This window comes from Pithys albifrons, chromosome 3 (assembly GCF_047495875.1).
Source record: "Pithys albifrons albifrons isolate INPA30051 chromosome 3, PitAlb_v1, whole genome shotgun sequence".
NCBI lineage: Eukaryota > Metazoa > Chordata > Aves > Passeriformes > Thamnophilidae > Pithys > Pithys albifrons.
Genome location: NC_092460.1, coordinates 57566979 through 57581462, shown reverse-complemented (window position 1 = coordinate 57581462; position 14484 = coordinate 57566979). Strand labels below are relative to the sequence as shown.

General features: G+C 42.3%; 2 protein-coding genes across 5 annotated transcripts in view; both read right to left on the bottom strand.

Moving 5' to 3' along the window:
* The window catches only part of POC1B (POC1 centriolar protein B), a 52717-nt gene extending 46455 nt beyond the window's left edge, over positions 1 to 6262 (bottom strand). For 3 of the 4 annotated variants that reach the window (XM_071552111.1, XM_071552116.1, XM_071552115.1), the window contains exons 1-2: positions 6154 to 6262; positions 5827 to 5911 (exon numbers count right to left, since the gene is read on the bottom strand). In XM_071552111.1, coding sequence (XP_071408212.1) covers positions 5827 to 5911; positions 6154 to 6168 — 100 coding nt within the window. In that variant the 5' untranslated portion in view covers positions 6169 to 6262. Of the gene's footprint in view, positions 1 to 5826; positions 5912 to 6122 lie in introns of all 4 variants that reach the window. The other variant, XM_071552112.1, reaches the window with a different exon arrangement.
* On the bottom strand, positions 746 to 5775 carry GALNT4 (polypeptide N-acetylgalactosaminyltransferase 4). The gene has a single exon (XM_071552110.1). It carries the CDS (start codon positions 5319 to 5321, stop codon positions 3570 to 3572), a length of 1752 nt encoding a protein of 583 aa, XP_071408211.1. The 5' UTR covers positions 5322 to 5775; the 3' UTR covers positions 746 to 3569.
* Positions 6263 to 14484: the final 8222 nt, after the last annotated feature.

Here is a 14484-nt window from a genome sequence, read left to right as displayed (position 1 = left end):
GTATGGCTGATACATCACTGGGTAATTTGCTCTTCTGTAATGAATTATAACAGAATTGAACACCAAAGAATAAAGACTTGGCCTTAGGCAACAGCCAAGTTTACACACCACTTTGCTGCAGATCTCTAAACAAATATCTGAGCTTTACATATGACACAAAAAAACCCCTTTGTGCTGTTTGCAATAAAGTTCAATTTATAAACTGTGACTATGTATACTATGGTATACACTTTCTTATATACACACGTATGTATGAAGACACAAGTTGCCACAATACAGAATTACCACTTCACTCCCACAATACCACAGTGGTGACTAAGAAAGTTGTGCAAAGATCAGAACAGACAAACTCAGCCTGGCTTTAACAGCCATGTACCTCTCTCAAAATGCTGAAGCATCTCCAATAAAATTAATTGCTCAGTGCAAGAGTTACAAGTCAGTGCATATGATGGTGTTTGAATATTCAAACACCACGACTACCAACAAATCCCCACACTTCACAGGAGCCCTGCAACTCTCAATGTGATAAGGTGCAACATCACAATACAAACACATTTGGGAATTGCAAGATTTCCTGTTTGTTCAAAAACAATTATTAATTGAACTTCTGTCAGGAAAGTCAATCCGGAATTCTAAGCACAGTGGATAAAATACAAGGAACTTCTAATAATTCACATAACTTCAAGTTCATGACAGTTTTTATTGTATACTGTATGCAGTAGAACTGAAGAGTCAGCACACTAGTAACATTTAGTATCATTCCGGATTTTATTTTTGAAAAAGAAACCCCAAAGCCCTGCACATTTATTCAGTGTTAAGCTTACATTCAATACTTTTTAAGTCACTTAGAATCAGTAGTTTAAAATATGTACAAGTGTTCACCAAATTTTCAGTCTAAGAGAATAGAAAACCATTCAGAGTTTCAGATTTTCCAGAAATCTGTACATACTTAAAAATAAACTGGATTGGAGTATTTCTGTAGAGTATCTGCAACTCAATTCAAAACTAACAGAACTTGACATGGCAAGGTGTTTGTTTGGGGTTTTTATTTCTTCTCTCTTTTTCTAGTCACTCCTCCTTTTATTCCCATAAGGAAGATTTTTTTTTAAGGCCAGGTTATTTACTTTTGGGGTTTTTTTCCAATTAGTTTATAAATAACTCCAGAAACAAAATGGGAGGTCATGGGGAGGAGGAAGCATTCAGACACATACAGAGAGAATAACTTTCAAAACTAAGAGGCAGATTCACTTAGAATTATTGCTTAAACAGATAAGGAACACTTTGAATGTCCATTTTAACATGAAGGTAGTTCTTTGTAAGAAATGCAGTTTTTGCCAAGTGCTACAAAATTAACTCTACAAAAGTTGCATAGTCTACATTCATATCATTTAATTATTTTCATCAGAGGAAACATGCATTGCATATACAACTTATGACCTGCCATACAGGAGAACATAGGCCTTTTTCCCGTCATTTCTTTTGAATGTGACAGTCTACAGCAAGCTTTTCACAAAAGCCCCATACTTTATTTAATTAATTGCCCCAGTACATAATGACTGGCTACCTTTTCAAATTTGATAAAGTGTTCATAACTTGCAGGTTCACAAAATAATGTCTTAACTACAGAGTGGAATGGAATTTTTCAGGAATGTTTCCCTTATGTATAAAAAGTTCCCTTTTCAGAAACAAAAAAACCCCAAAACCCAAATGAACACCACCCCCCTCCCCCTCCCCCCAAAAAAAAGCTTAGGAGAAAAAAGAAAAAAAAATCAAATTGCAAGTAACTGCCTAAAAATAAGTTAAAGACTTAAGAGAATCCATGCCACACAGTGGCAACCATTTTTACCACGATTCAATCCTACATCCCAAGCTCCAAATTTTCCTCTTCTGTTCATTTTCTACCTGTTGCCGCACAAACATCTCAATGCTTTCAAACCACTAAGATTTAAGAATATGTCTTAATTTACTCTTGCTTTATTCTTGGCAAAAGTTCAACTGCATCAGGTCTCACCCCCTTTTAACCTTCCACCTACTAACACCTCCAGCAAATGCACACCTACTTGCTCACTAGCTCAAGTTCCTACCTACCAGCCCCATGTCAAGAATTACTACATTGTGGCTACTGAAGAACATTTATTACTTCAGTGAAAGCAATCAAAAAAGCTGGAATGCCCAAAACATTAGGAAAAATATTCAAATTAAATCATATTAAATCACATAAAGCTAAAAAACAGATACTAACACTAGATTTTTCTTCAAATACACAATATATCCATCATATATACCATATATAATCGTACTCAGATTAGTGACGTGATTCAAGAATCAACATTCTTCAAAACTCAGCATAACAGGCTACAGTAAACATTCTGAATAAGGCATTCTGTGAACCAGCTTACCAACAAAACTTGGTTTCCTCCAAGCTGTCCTTTGCCTTTTCAACTCCCCTCACGTCAACTAGTGGCAGCTTCCCAACCTCACCCAAGGTCTCCCATGGTACTGGTATGACTAGAAAGAGGCAGCTTATGTTGCATTATTTCAAAATACTACCCAGGGCTGATCCATTCCAGCTGTTGCCAAAACACAAAATGCAAAATAAAACAGCCCAAGTTTTCCTCTATGTTACATTCCTCTACACTGCTGACAGACGAAATGAAAAAAAAAACATACCTGGTCTAGAACACGTAACGTTTGCATCCCTAGGATGTGAAGCTGAGCATGGAAAAGCTTATGTAGAGGCAACATAAACATTAAACATATAGCTGAGAAACTCTGGCAGCTAATGCAGTTCTGTGCTTTCCTTCCTTCTCCATTACCTTTACATAGAATTCTTACTTTTAGCCGTTCTACTTTTTCCCATTTGTGGTACCATCAGGATATCCTTGATTCCACTGCTACCACACTCTTATCTAAATGCGTGAAAGCTCCTGACTAACCTCCATGAGGTAAGATTTTTACAATAGGTACAACACTGTAAAGCAGTGCCAAAGCTAATCTACTAAATAAACATCCTGTTCTGCCATGTAATATAGCTAGTTGTTACCCTTAACTGCATGTACATTCCCAGAAAAATGCAGAATATTACAAGGCTTAGATTCAATTTCCACATCAACGTCCATTCAATCACATGCCTTACTTAGGGTGTTAGACACATGTTATAATGCTTCTGCAATAACCTTAACTTTTTGTTCTGTAAGTAAGGATTTTTTTACTTTCACTTAACATGATCTTGCATGATTATTGCATAATTGAGTTTTTCTAAGACAAAAAAAATCCCTCCTTAGTCCACTCAAAAGCCTTTGTTTTACCAGAAGCCAAGCCAAGACAAAGTAAGAAAAAGATGAATCAAAATTTTACAAAAATAAAAGGTATTAGATCTCTGTTCCATGTCTTAGAAACCAAATTCCAGGATTTACTTTTGCTTTCCATATGGTTGATCACAACAGATAGTTTCTACACCACTACAGAAATGTCTGAAAACATTGCAAGGTATTCAAACGCTGGTATCTCCTCACACATATAAAAGCCTTGGAGATTTCAGTCCATTCAATTCATACTACCAGCAGTGATTATTTCTCAAATTTCCACATCTGGTTCTTATCTGCAGCATTACAAGTGGTCATTTGCACATCAGCACGCCCCTCAGTTGTGCGATAAGCAGTAAGGCACTTCCCTGAATGAGGATGATAAATAGTCCCATCTTCTTTAAAATGCCAGATAATAATTTCTGGGATAGGAGATCCATCTTTTGGGCAGCTCCTCATACCTATGAAATCTTCACGGTCAGGGACTTCAGCACATAGCTCAGTTACAGAGTTAAATCTAATCTCCTGATTTGATGTATATTCAAAAAATTGATTGCCTCCCTGACCATGACAGCCAAAGAGAGAAAGGTGAGACCCAGTAGGATTATGTTCTTGTAAGACATAGTCGAGGCACTCTGAAGGTATTCCTGTGCTGCGGATAGCACCATGCCAGCCTGGACGATCTTCTGGTACATGCAACTCAGCAAACACATTTTTTAAATACCACTTAAAACTCTTGCATTTCAAACGCTCTCTAAGTATCTTTCTCTCAGAAATATCTCCATAGTTTTCTTTTCTTGCTGATGGATTTCTGTTGTAGAAGTGATCCTTGAACTCATCCATCCACACCTCAGCAGCACGTGCTGTGTTCTGAAGGAAATTTGGTCTAGCATAGGGTGCACGCTTAGGAAACACATGGCCCACATGGGAGCATGGATGAATTTCCAACATACCTCCACACTGCCAAACCCTAAATGACAATTCTAAGTTCTCCCCTCCCCAAACATCCATTCCTGTGTCATAGGTACCCAAGTACTCAAAATACTTCCTGCTGACAGCAAACAAGCCACCAGCCATAGTTGGGGATCTGATTGGGTCAGTTTCATATTTGCGCCTGAGACGTTCATGTTTAGGCACCGAATGCCACTGGAATGTCAGACGCCAGTCAAATCCCCCAATCATGGGCTCCGAGGTTTGCATGTAGTATTCAAATGTTTTCCAGTCAATGGTGTCAATGACAGGACAAACAATAACCGTCTCATTCTCAGCAATCCTCTCGAGCAGTGGTTCCAGCCAGCCTGAGACACATTCACAATGACAATCTAGGAATGTGAGGACATCACCAGTAGCAAAGGTAGCACCAATTAAGCGTGCACGAACCAATCCTTCTCGCTTGTTTGTTCTTATCAAACGAACTCTCTTCAGACTGCTGATGTATTTTTCAAGTTCAGCTTTCAAATACACTTTATCACTCAGGTCATCCACCAGTATGATTTCTTTCAGAAGCACTGAAGGTGATGTTTCAAGAACACTATGTATTGTCCGCAGCAATGTTGACCAGGCTTCATTGTAAAAAGCAATTATAACAGATGTTGTGGGCAGTCTTCTGTAGTTATAAGATTTACTTTTACAGCCACTCAGTCGATTATCTACAATATGCCGATGGAGAGAGATTTTATCACTTAAATAAATATTAATTGCATACTTCTCAATCAGCTCTTCTTCCTGTTTCTTTTCCTCAGGACTCAGCTGTGGGCGAGAGGGTTTACCCCATTCTCCTGGGGCGTAAGGATCAGGCGGGGGTTTGTCATAAACTGGACGAGCCAAATCTACAGTTTTTTCTGCTCTGTCAGAAAAGCGCCTCTCCCATTTCGCTTTAGTGATGCTCTCTCCAGCGAAGGAGGCACCGAAGGAAGAAACCGACAGCTCGACCACAAAGTAAGCGATCATCAAGAGGCCAAGGAACACGCAGCTTTTGCGGACCCACGTCCACCTTCTCGCCAGACGGATCCTCATCGTAGGTTGAAAGCAGCTCGTAGTAGTGAGGGGCTCCGTGAACTCCTGCCGGCTCTGCCCGCGCCCCGGGCGGAAGGGACCGCAGGCGATCCCGGCTGCAGGCTCGGCCCGCCGGCAGTTCGCAGCAGCCCGGCCGGGCCGGGCCGTGCCAGGGCCAGCAGATTCCACGGGGGCCGCAGCGGGAGCGGGACGGCAGCAGAGACACAGAGAAGCCCCCTGCCCCTCCGGCCTCGGCGCTCCCCTTACTTCCTCCTCCTCCTCCTCCTCTCTCTCTCGGCGGGACAAACTCCTCCTCCCGCCTTGTGGTTTGCTCAAAAAGTTGTCGCTTAAGGAAGAGGCAGAGACTCCTGGGCTCTCCCGGCCGGCGCGGGAGCCGGCCCTGCCTCCGCTCCCGGACCTGCTCCCGGAACCGCCGCGCGGCTCCGGCAGCCGCCGGGGACAGAGGGAGGGAGGAGGGAGCGGTTGCCCCGCCCGGAAAGCACACGGCGGCTAGCCCCACACTCACCCAGCCCCGCCGCGTCCGCGTCGAAGGTGACGCCGGTCACCGCCGCCATGTGGCCTCGGAGGGACCGTATCAGGACGGGGTCCTCCTGGGGGAAGAGGGTGCGCACGGTCAGGCTGCGTGCGGGGACGGTCCCCCGAGGGCCGCTGACGCCCCGCGCGGCGGGAGCCCGGCGGGCCCGGCACCGTGAGCGCTCCCACCCGCGGGGGCAGCGGCTGCGGCCGCGCAGCCCTCAGCACCGGGAGGCATTCGGGGGCCGCAGCTCGCCTGCCCTCCGCCTCGCTTGCCGCTGCCCTCACCGGGAATCGGGGCCCGGGGCCGAGCCCTTACCAGCGCGGAGGCCATGGACGGAGCGGAGCGCTGCCCGCCGAAGCCCCCGCGCTCCGGGCCCTGGATTCGTGCGCCGCGCCACCAGCGGCTGCGGGCCCGCCCCTGCGCGGCTCCCTGCGCGGCGCTGCGCGGGCGGGGCTGCGCCGCTGCGCGGGGCGCTCTTAAAGCCGCAGCGGCCGCAACGTGCATGCTGGGGTGTCTGTGTCGAGGGGCTCCGGCGGCCGCACCGGCACTTGGAACCTCCGCGCTTGTCCGGTGGTCGCGGGACGCTGAGGGTGCCCCCAAAGAGCGCGGTTCGGCGGGGGCTGGAGCCGGCGGGGGACCGCAGCCGCCGGTGGGACACTCGACCTGGGAGGGGTGGGGGTATTGGTTGAAAAAAACCAACTCCCCTAAACGATTTTCCCTCTCAGGCAGGGAAGGGCCCCCAGTGCTGGGCTGGTTCTCGGGCCAGGTGGTGGCCGTAGGTATTGAGCTGGGGGCCCGGGTACTGTCCCGGCCGCTCCCTGGGGACTGTCCGGGCAGCTGCGAGCAAACCTGAAGAAGCAAAGTCTTCAAGACAAGTGGAAGGTCTGGTTGCCTCGATATTACCTCGATTTTATGACTTACAAATTGATGCAGGACAGCTCTGTTTAAAACCTCAGACTGATTTTGTATTGAGCCACCTTAGGTGGTTTGGCCTCTTGTCTTTTTTTCGTCGGTTGTTTCTTAGCCTGATAATAATTTATAGATTCTTCACGTCAGCAATCACGTTTGTGTCATACAGAGTTGTCTTTAAACAGACCTTCAATGCTCTAAAAAGCTTCAACTACCTTCAAAAAAGAAAACATAAACGCTACAATGTTACTGTTAGTAGTGCTGTGAATGTTTATGTAGCTTCATGGTAAGCTAGATAAGGAAACTAACCTCACTGGGAAAGTGCTGTTCCAAGAGCTATGCTAGTAAAAAGTGGGATTACATCAATTAGAGAAAAGGAGGGAAGGCTGTGATGTCAAAGCTGTCATTGGATACGCAGGTGTTGCTGAAGAAGTATGTGTGTGTGTGGCTAGGCATTGCGAGGCAAGATTTGGGAAGGGCTCTCCTCGCATGGGTGAGCCCTTCCAGTTTGCGCAGTGGATTTTTTAGGTGAGGCACAGCGTGCGCAGAACTGGCCCCACCCTTTAACTCCTGAGATTTATCTGCCACGGCCGAGCGAGCTCAGACAGTGAAGCCCCTGGTCTTCCTAGCAGGTGTCCCGTCCGAGTACTGCCCGGGACTGACCCTGCTTGGCTTCCATGATCTGGCGGGATGAGATGTCAGGGAGACATTTAACTGCCTACTGCAATAACCCTTTTTCTTTTTTAAATCCAGTTTGCATTTTACAGTTTCTTCTGACATTAAACTCTTACATCTACAGAATCAGGTCAGTAATTAGGCCAACATATAAGAATTGTCACTTACAGGACAGTTCCAAATCAATTGTGTTTAACCATGAAATGCCCATTTAAAATAATAATTTTAAAAGTGGTGAAAAGAGCAGGGTTGTTACTATAAGATTTCCATGAAAACCTACCAGCCACTCCTTAAGCTGGTGTTATGCAGGCTGATAATTTGCCATTATAGCTTCACAAAACGAAAGGTTTTTGAAAAAAAATAAGTGTGGGACAGGACACGTTGACTTTAACTCGGACCTAGTGAAAGCTACAGTTTTGTGGCAGTATTTGTTCTTGGTTTAGTTTGTGGTTGGAGATTTGGTTTTTTTTTTTCTACACAGCTCAGCCTCCCATCCTTTTGTTTTAGTTCCTGTGATATAATTATCACAAAGTAAAAGGTAGCATTAAAAAAAGTTGGTAATGATAAGACTGAAATTCACTTGGCCTCTTCACCACTATTGAGGTCTTCCAGCTTTTCGCAGCAATTTTTTTCCAGCTATCCTCTTTCTCCCAGGTTTTATCAGCTGTAAATGGTGTGTCCTCTCAGGGAGACAGCCAAGCTACATTTAGATCCTGTCCCTCAGGGTAACAGGTTTAGTACCAAACTGCATGTGATCTGAAGTTATTCCATGTCTTCTCTTTTTGTCATCTCCTGAATGAAACTACACTCTGTGCTACTTTAATTGCGTATTGTGGTATTTCAGTATTTCTGGTATCTTGTGTTTTCAGGTTCAGATCTGTTCTGGAAGCTCCTTAAAACCCAGTGGACAGAAACGTGTTATTGTATTTAGAAATTAAGTTAAATGACAATTCCCAGTCATACTTAATCTTTTCCTTTTGCCTTCTTCACATCTGCTATGCTTGCAGCAGCTTAGTATATTTTACTAATTTTGTGGTACTAGCAATGAACTGGAATCTCTACCTTCCCACAAAATTCCTGAGTTATAAAGTGCCAGGTGATAGGCATAAAGCAAAGGAAGGGCTGTGATTACAGAGAGAAGAAGGGGGGGCATTCCCCTTTATGCAAATGGATGGAAGAGTGTTTGTCAAATGATAGGACTTACAAAGTTCGTTCCTTGCTGTTTCTCCTCACCTGAGAGTGCTTTGAAGACTCCTAAATGCTTGTGGTTAGCAAAGTATTCCCTTGTCACAGACATATAATTAGCTATAATGACTGTAGTTCTAAAGCTGACAGGTAATAGTTTTTCTACTGATTATGTTTCCTCATTAGGACATATAGATTTTATTTTTAGAATTATTTTAAGATGAGTGTAACTCCTAATACAATTATGAGTTGACATTGTCTTTTTAAGGTTGAGATTAACTTTTCTGTGATATGTGAGTGCAATTTATTGTGATAAATTGTTGTGCACTGTAATGACAATGATAAATGGTGACTCAGAAAATATGTTCCAAGTGTTGTGTCTCAGTAGGCTGCTGTTTCAGCAGCTGTGGAGTTTTTTTTCCCTCTGGCACTGTGTTAAGGTAGTACATGTCCAGACAGAAATCATGTCTACAGTAGAACACTCTAAGATTGTAAATCCAAGTTCATGCAGGCTGTATGGTCACTGTAGGAAAGGACCCAGTAAAAGCATGTGTAAAATTCAAGGACACATGGACAAATTTGCTAACTTTGGTGCATGTATGTTGCAATGCACATATTAGTTATGCTGATCACATATGCTTCATAATTGATGTAATACAATGCATGTGCACAAGGGGCAAATGTAATGTACTAGCCCATCAAAAGTTCTCCCATGTCTAAAATAAGGACTTTTAACTTAATCCTACTTTAAAATAAAACTGAGAACCCCAATTTTAATTATATGGGATGATATTAGGAGTAACTGTGTTAGCAGCAGAGCTCTCCAGACAGCTGAGAGGCCTTTGGCCCTTGGGCTATTGGGAGATGGTGGTGTGCTGTGGGCACTAGAGGGGAGTGTGAGATATGCTTTGCCCGTGTGGTATTGGTTATTCATCCACCTACAGGCAGGAAAAGAATGCAGTCTCAGGGCACAAAGATTTAATTACAGGCTGTCTTACTGTTGTAGAAGCATTATACCTTATGCCCCCGGCCTCTTTCCAACCTGTGACCCTAAATACTAAGCCTGTAAAATAACTTGTGGAGTAGTGTTGGTTTTGATTCTGTTGAAATTTTCATATCAAAATCCCATTAAAGGCTATTTGCCAACAGCAGCAAGAAAATGGAAAAGAATATCAAGTAGGTGCATAAAGATTTGAAAAGCAAAGATAATTTGAAATATAAAGATGCTACTCTTGATCTAAGAAACATCCCAGGGTTTGAGGGAATTGTCAGGTGTAGTTGCTAAGCCATCCTTCATCATATTTAAAAAGTCATGATAGTTAAGCTGTGGCTGCCATTCAGTGACTGGAGTGACCAGTGACTACCAGTAACTACCTCAATGACTGGAGGAGAGGGGGTATCACACCCTGACCCTGGGAGCTTCTGACCAGTCAACCTCACCTTGGTGCCCTGCTCATGGAGCAAGTCCTCCTGAAAGTTATGTCAAAGCCTATGGAAGATGATTATATGAAGGTGATTCGAAACAGTCAACGTGGCTTCACCAAGGGCAAATCATGCTGACTAACCTAGTGGTCTTCTATGATGGAGTGACTGCATCAGTGGGCAAAGCAAGAGTAACTGATGTCACTTACCTCAACTTCTGTAAAGCCTTTAATGCTGTCCCCCACAACACTTTTGTTGCTAAATCAATGTGGATTTGATGGATGGACTATTAGATAAATAGGGAATTGTACAGCCACAACCAGAGACAGCAGTGCTGAGTGGTGTCCCCCCAGGTGTCTGTTTTGGGACCAACAGTATTTCATATCTTTATTAATGATGATGCCTTAAGATTTTATGTATTTGTAGATTTTTATATAGCTGTATCGTTTCTTGCATTTGAGGTAGCAGCTAACAGTTTCTAACCTCTGTGCCACATTCCTGAATTTCTGTCTCAAGGGTGAGATAGCAGCTAGAAGGACATAATGATACCATTATAGTCAAAGCAATAAAAGACCTAGGGACCTTGGAGAAGCTCCAAAGAAGGGATGTGATGTGAAGATGATGATGTTGAAGAAGTAAGGGGTCTTGGGAGCTCTGACTCAATTCCAGGGGGGCATGCCAAGGGCAGACCTGAGGGAAGTTCTGGGGTTGGACAATTCTTGGATTGGATGTAAACTTCAGTCATGGTAATTAAGTTATAAAATTTGTAAAACCCCTGTACAAGGTGTGCGTACATATAATGTCTACACCTACCTGCTGGCATGTCCATATACTGAAGGAGACGGGGCCGAAGCAGGGACCCCCATCCCCTCCCAGACAAGCCATGAGGAGGCTCAGGTCCGACCTGAAGATGCATGAGGCCATCGTTGGGGGCAGGCAGCGTCTCTCTCTATACTTTGTACACTGAAAATTCTTCAGCAAAGACCTGCTCTCTACCCAAATTAATGTCTCAAAAGATTTTTGCCTTGATTTTAGGCAACAGTGATATAGATAGTGGGATTGAGCGCACCTTAAGGAAGTTTGTGGATGGCACCAAGATGAGTGGTGGATATGGGGAAGGGTCCAGAGGACCTTAACAGGCTTGAGGAGTTGGCCTGTACAAACATCGTGAAGTTGAATAACTGTGAGTGCAAGGTCCTGCTCCTGGCTTGAGGCAATGCACTGTACCAGTATAGATTGGGAGATGAATTAATTGAGAGCATTCCTGTGAAGAACGACTTGGGAATAACTGGATGAAAAGCTGGATGTGACCCGGCAATGTGTGTTTATGGTCCAGAAAGCCAGCCATATCCTGAACTGCATCAAAGGTAATATGACTACCAGATTGAGGGAGGTGGTTCTACCTCTGCTCTGCTCTTGTGACACGCCACCTGGAGTGCTGCATGCAGCTCTGGGAGCCCCAAGAAGAACGTGGACCTTGTTGAAGCAGATCCAGAGGAGAGTCACAAAAATGTCCAATGCACTGTTGTAGCTGATGTATGTTTGAGATTTTTCTTTGTTCAGTGTAGGGATTGTATGTGTACTGAAGGATAAATAAGAGAACTTAAAGTGCCTGAAGGGAAGCACCTGTGAAAGAAAAATGCATAATTTAAACCCAGCACTTTAAAACAAATAATCATCTGAATTAGAAGCTGAGGATGACAATTATTCTGCCGCAGAACTTGTCTTAATCAGAATTTATGCAAAAGTGGGTGTATTATCAAAAGTTTTTTTCTGTTTGTTCCTTTCAATTAGATGCTTTTGTATAAAAGATACGTATCCTTCTAATGACTGTGGGGATAAAATCCCTTAATGTTCCTCCTTAAGTACCCAAGCAGCGCAGTAAAAATACTGACATGGAAATATGCAGCTGAAGCACGAGCTGAGCTGCATTTAAACTTCTCTTTGTGTTACCTTCAATATCAGACTACAACTCTTACCCTTCATAATGTGTGTTCATTATTTGAATCTGAAAAAGCTTGCAGTCACTGATTGTTTTCTGATAATGGGACAGGTTTTAGAAATTTTATGGGATAATCTTATTATGCTGTTTTACAGCAGTGGCATTACTGTGTGGATGAATACACACAGACAATTCCAAATTTAAAAGTCATCTTTATCTTTCTTTTTTTTTTCCCCTAATGCTTTAATGCATGAGCGATACCAGTAAGGTTTGCTGTGTTGCCAGTAACATGGGTATGTTGGTAAGTATAGTTTTATTTCATTGTACTTGCATCCAGGTTTTCTAAAAATAGCTGAAGTAGTTGTTTTCTAAATAGATAAGTGGTATGGTAGCTCTTTGCCACTGTATACAATACCTGAAATTCTGTCATGTTGCAAAATTCAGTCTATTGGAATCAACAAGTTATGTCAACAAATTCTTTGGTAGTGTGTGTTTAAGAAATGTTCATGTATCTTCCTTGCTTCCTGAGAGCTAGAACAAGTTTGGTAGAATTTAGTACACTGTAGCAGCGGTTAATACAAATTTATTGATGCTTCAGCAGGTGCCATATAGAATCATGTTTATAGAGTATCTTCACTTAGTACTGCTTAAGAACAGCATCATCTACTCTAATGTGGATATTAAGTACAAGAGTGAGTAGATGAAAATTGATGAATTGTTGTCTGGAGATGCCTAGTTCTGTGATGTATCTGTCTAGGTATGTATTACAAGGTAACACCTCACCTAAAGGAGAATGAACTAGGGAACAGAATAAACAGGAACAAGGAGTAAAAAATAAGACATCTAACTGGAGAAATGAGCTCTTGATATCAGAGCTCACCTTATTTTTGAGAAAAAATGCAGCTTATCGAAGTCCAAATTCTGTAAAACCAAATTCTGGCTTAGCTGACAAATTTATGAATAAGAGGTGGCAGTAAGTCTGTTTGCTGGGTGTTAATGAGGAACTTGGTATTTGCACATAGCAGAATTCATGTTAGTACATATTTTATAAGTTCATGTGGTTTGTTTTAAACAAGACTATATTAAAACTGTATGGGTAAGGTTTCCAACCGTTAAACTGAAGATATAGAGAATATAAGGCATGATAAAACCTTAATATGTCACGCCTGACCCAGTTTTTTAAAAGAAAAACTACTACATACATTAGCTTTAAACAGAAAATGTGGAGAACAGCTGTTTTCATCACCTTCAATTACAATTGATCAATGTATTTCAGGAACTCAAAAGGCTGTTAGGAACACTCAGAAACTCCCCCTCAAATTTTCCTTTGTGCATAGACAAACAGAGTACGAGACAGAAACATGAACTGGAAGCTGTGTAATATTCCAATATCAGTGAGGCTGGGTAGTTGATGATACACCAGGGAAGACCAAGGACAAGAATGCGGCATTTTCTTCTGTACTTGCTTTCACATTTCTGTAGAAGCATACATGATGGTGAAGGCTATTGGAAGACTGCTGTTGAAAATATGCACTCCAAACAAACTGATTTTATGGAGAATTATAGAAAAGTAGGATTAATGTCTGACTCACAATTCTCATTTCAGGGCTCTAAAAAATTACTAGTGTGCTTCCAAGGAATACATGCCCCCCAAAATTATGTATGAATAAAATTTAGAGTTATAAGTTGCTTTTTTAAGAGAGCCACTTGTGACAATTGCCTATAAATGTGCATAACACAGTCCAACTTGGCTTGTTACATTTTCTGTTCAATAATCCTGATACCATTCAGATTCAACCAATGTTTTGTTGTATGTCATATCTTGTTCAGATCCCATTTCTTATTGTACTTTTTCATTAAGTTTGAGACAGAAGTAGTGACTTCTGTCATCTTAGCTTGTTAAATTCACATCAGTAGTATTTTTTTGTGTGTCATAGTTTGGGTTGAAAGCAACCTTAAAGATTATCCAGTTCCAATCCATATCTGAAGATCTTGTTTTCCACTAGCTATTTGTTAAGGATTTTTTTTGTTATATCAGAGTCATATGGAAGAATAAGAGAATGCCTGTTTCTGTGTTTCTTGCATTGCCTTTGATATGGTGGTTTATAGCAAGAGATATATAGTTATATAGGCGGTGCCTGGATTCACAGTGTAGTTTGGGCCTAAGTCAGATTTCAAAGGGTTTTTTTTAAAATACCTGTCGCTTTGGTTGATAAATTCTAAATTTAAGTGTCTCCTAGCTCAGGCTAAAGCTTAATGGGCAGTCCAGTATCAGCAAGCAGTGTCAATGTTTGTGCATTAACAGTATGTCTATTTATGCCAGTTTAAAAATAGCTCATCTCAGGTGCTTTAAAAATTAAATTACTGTGTTGATTTTCAATTTTCTTGAATCTGTGCCCCATATTTAGACTTAGATGTAGGACCAAAACAGACATAAATAAATCTAGTGGTGAGCTGCTACCAAAAGGGACATCATTACACCTTCTTTTTACATTGGTCATCTGACCTGGGAA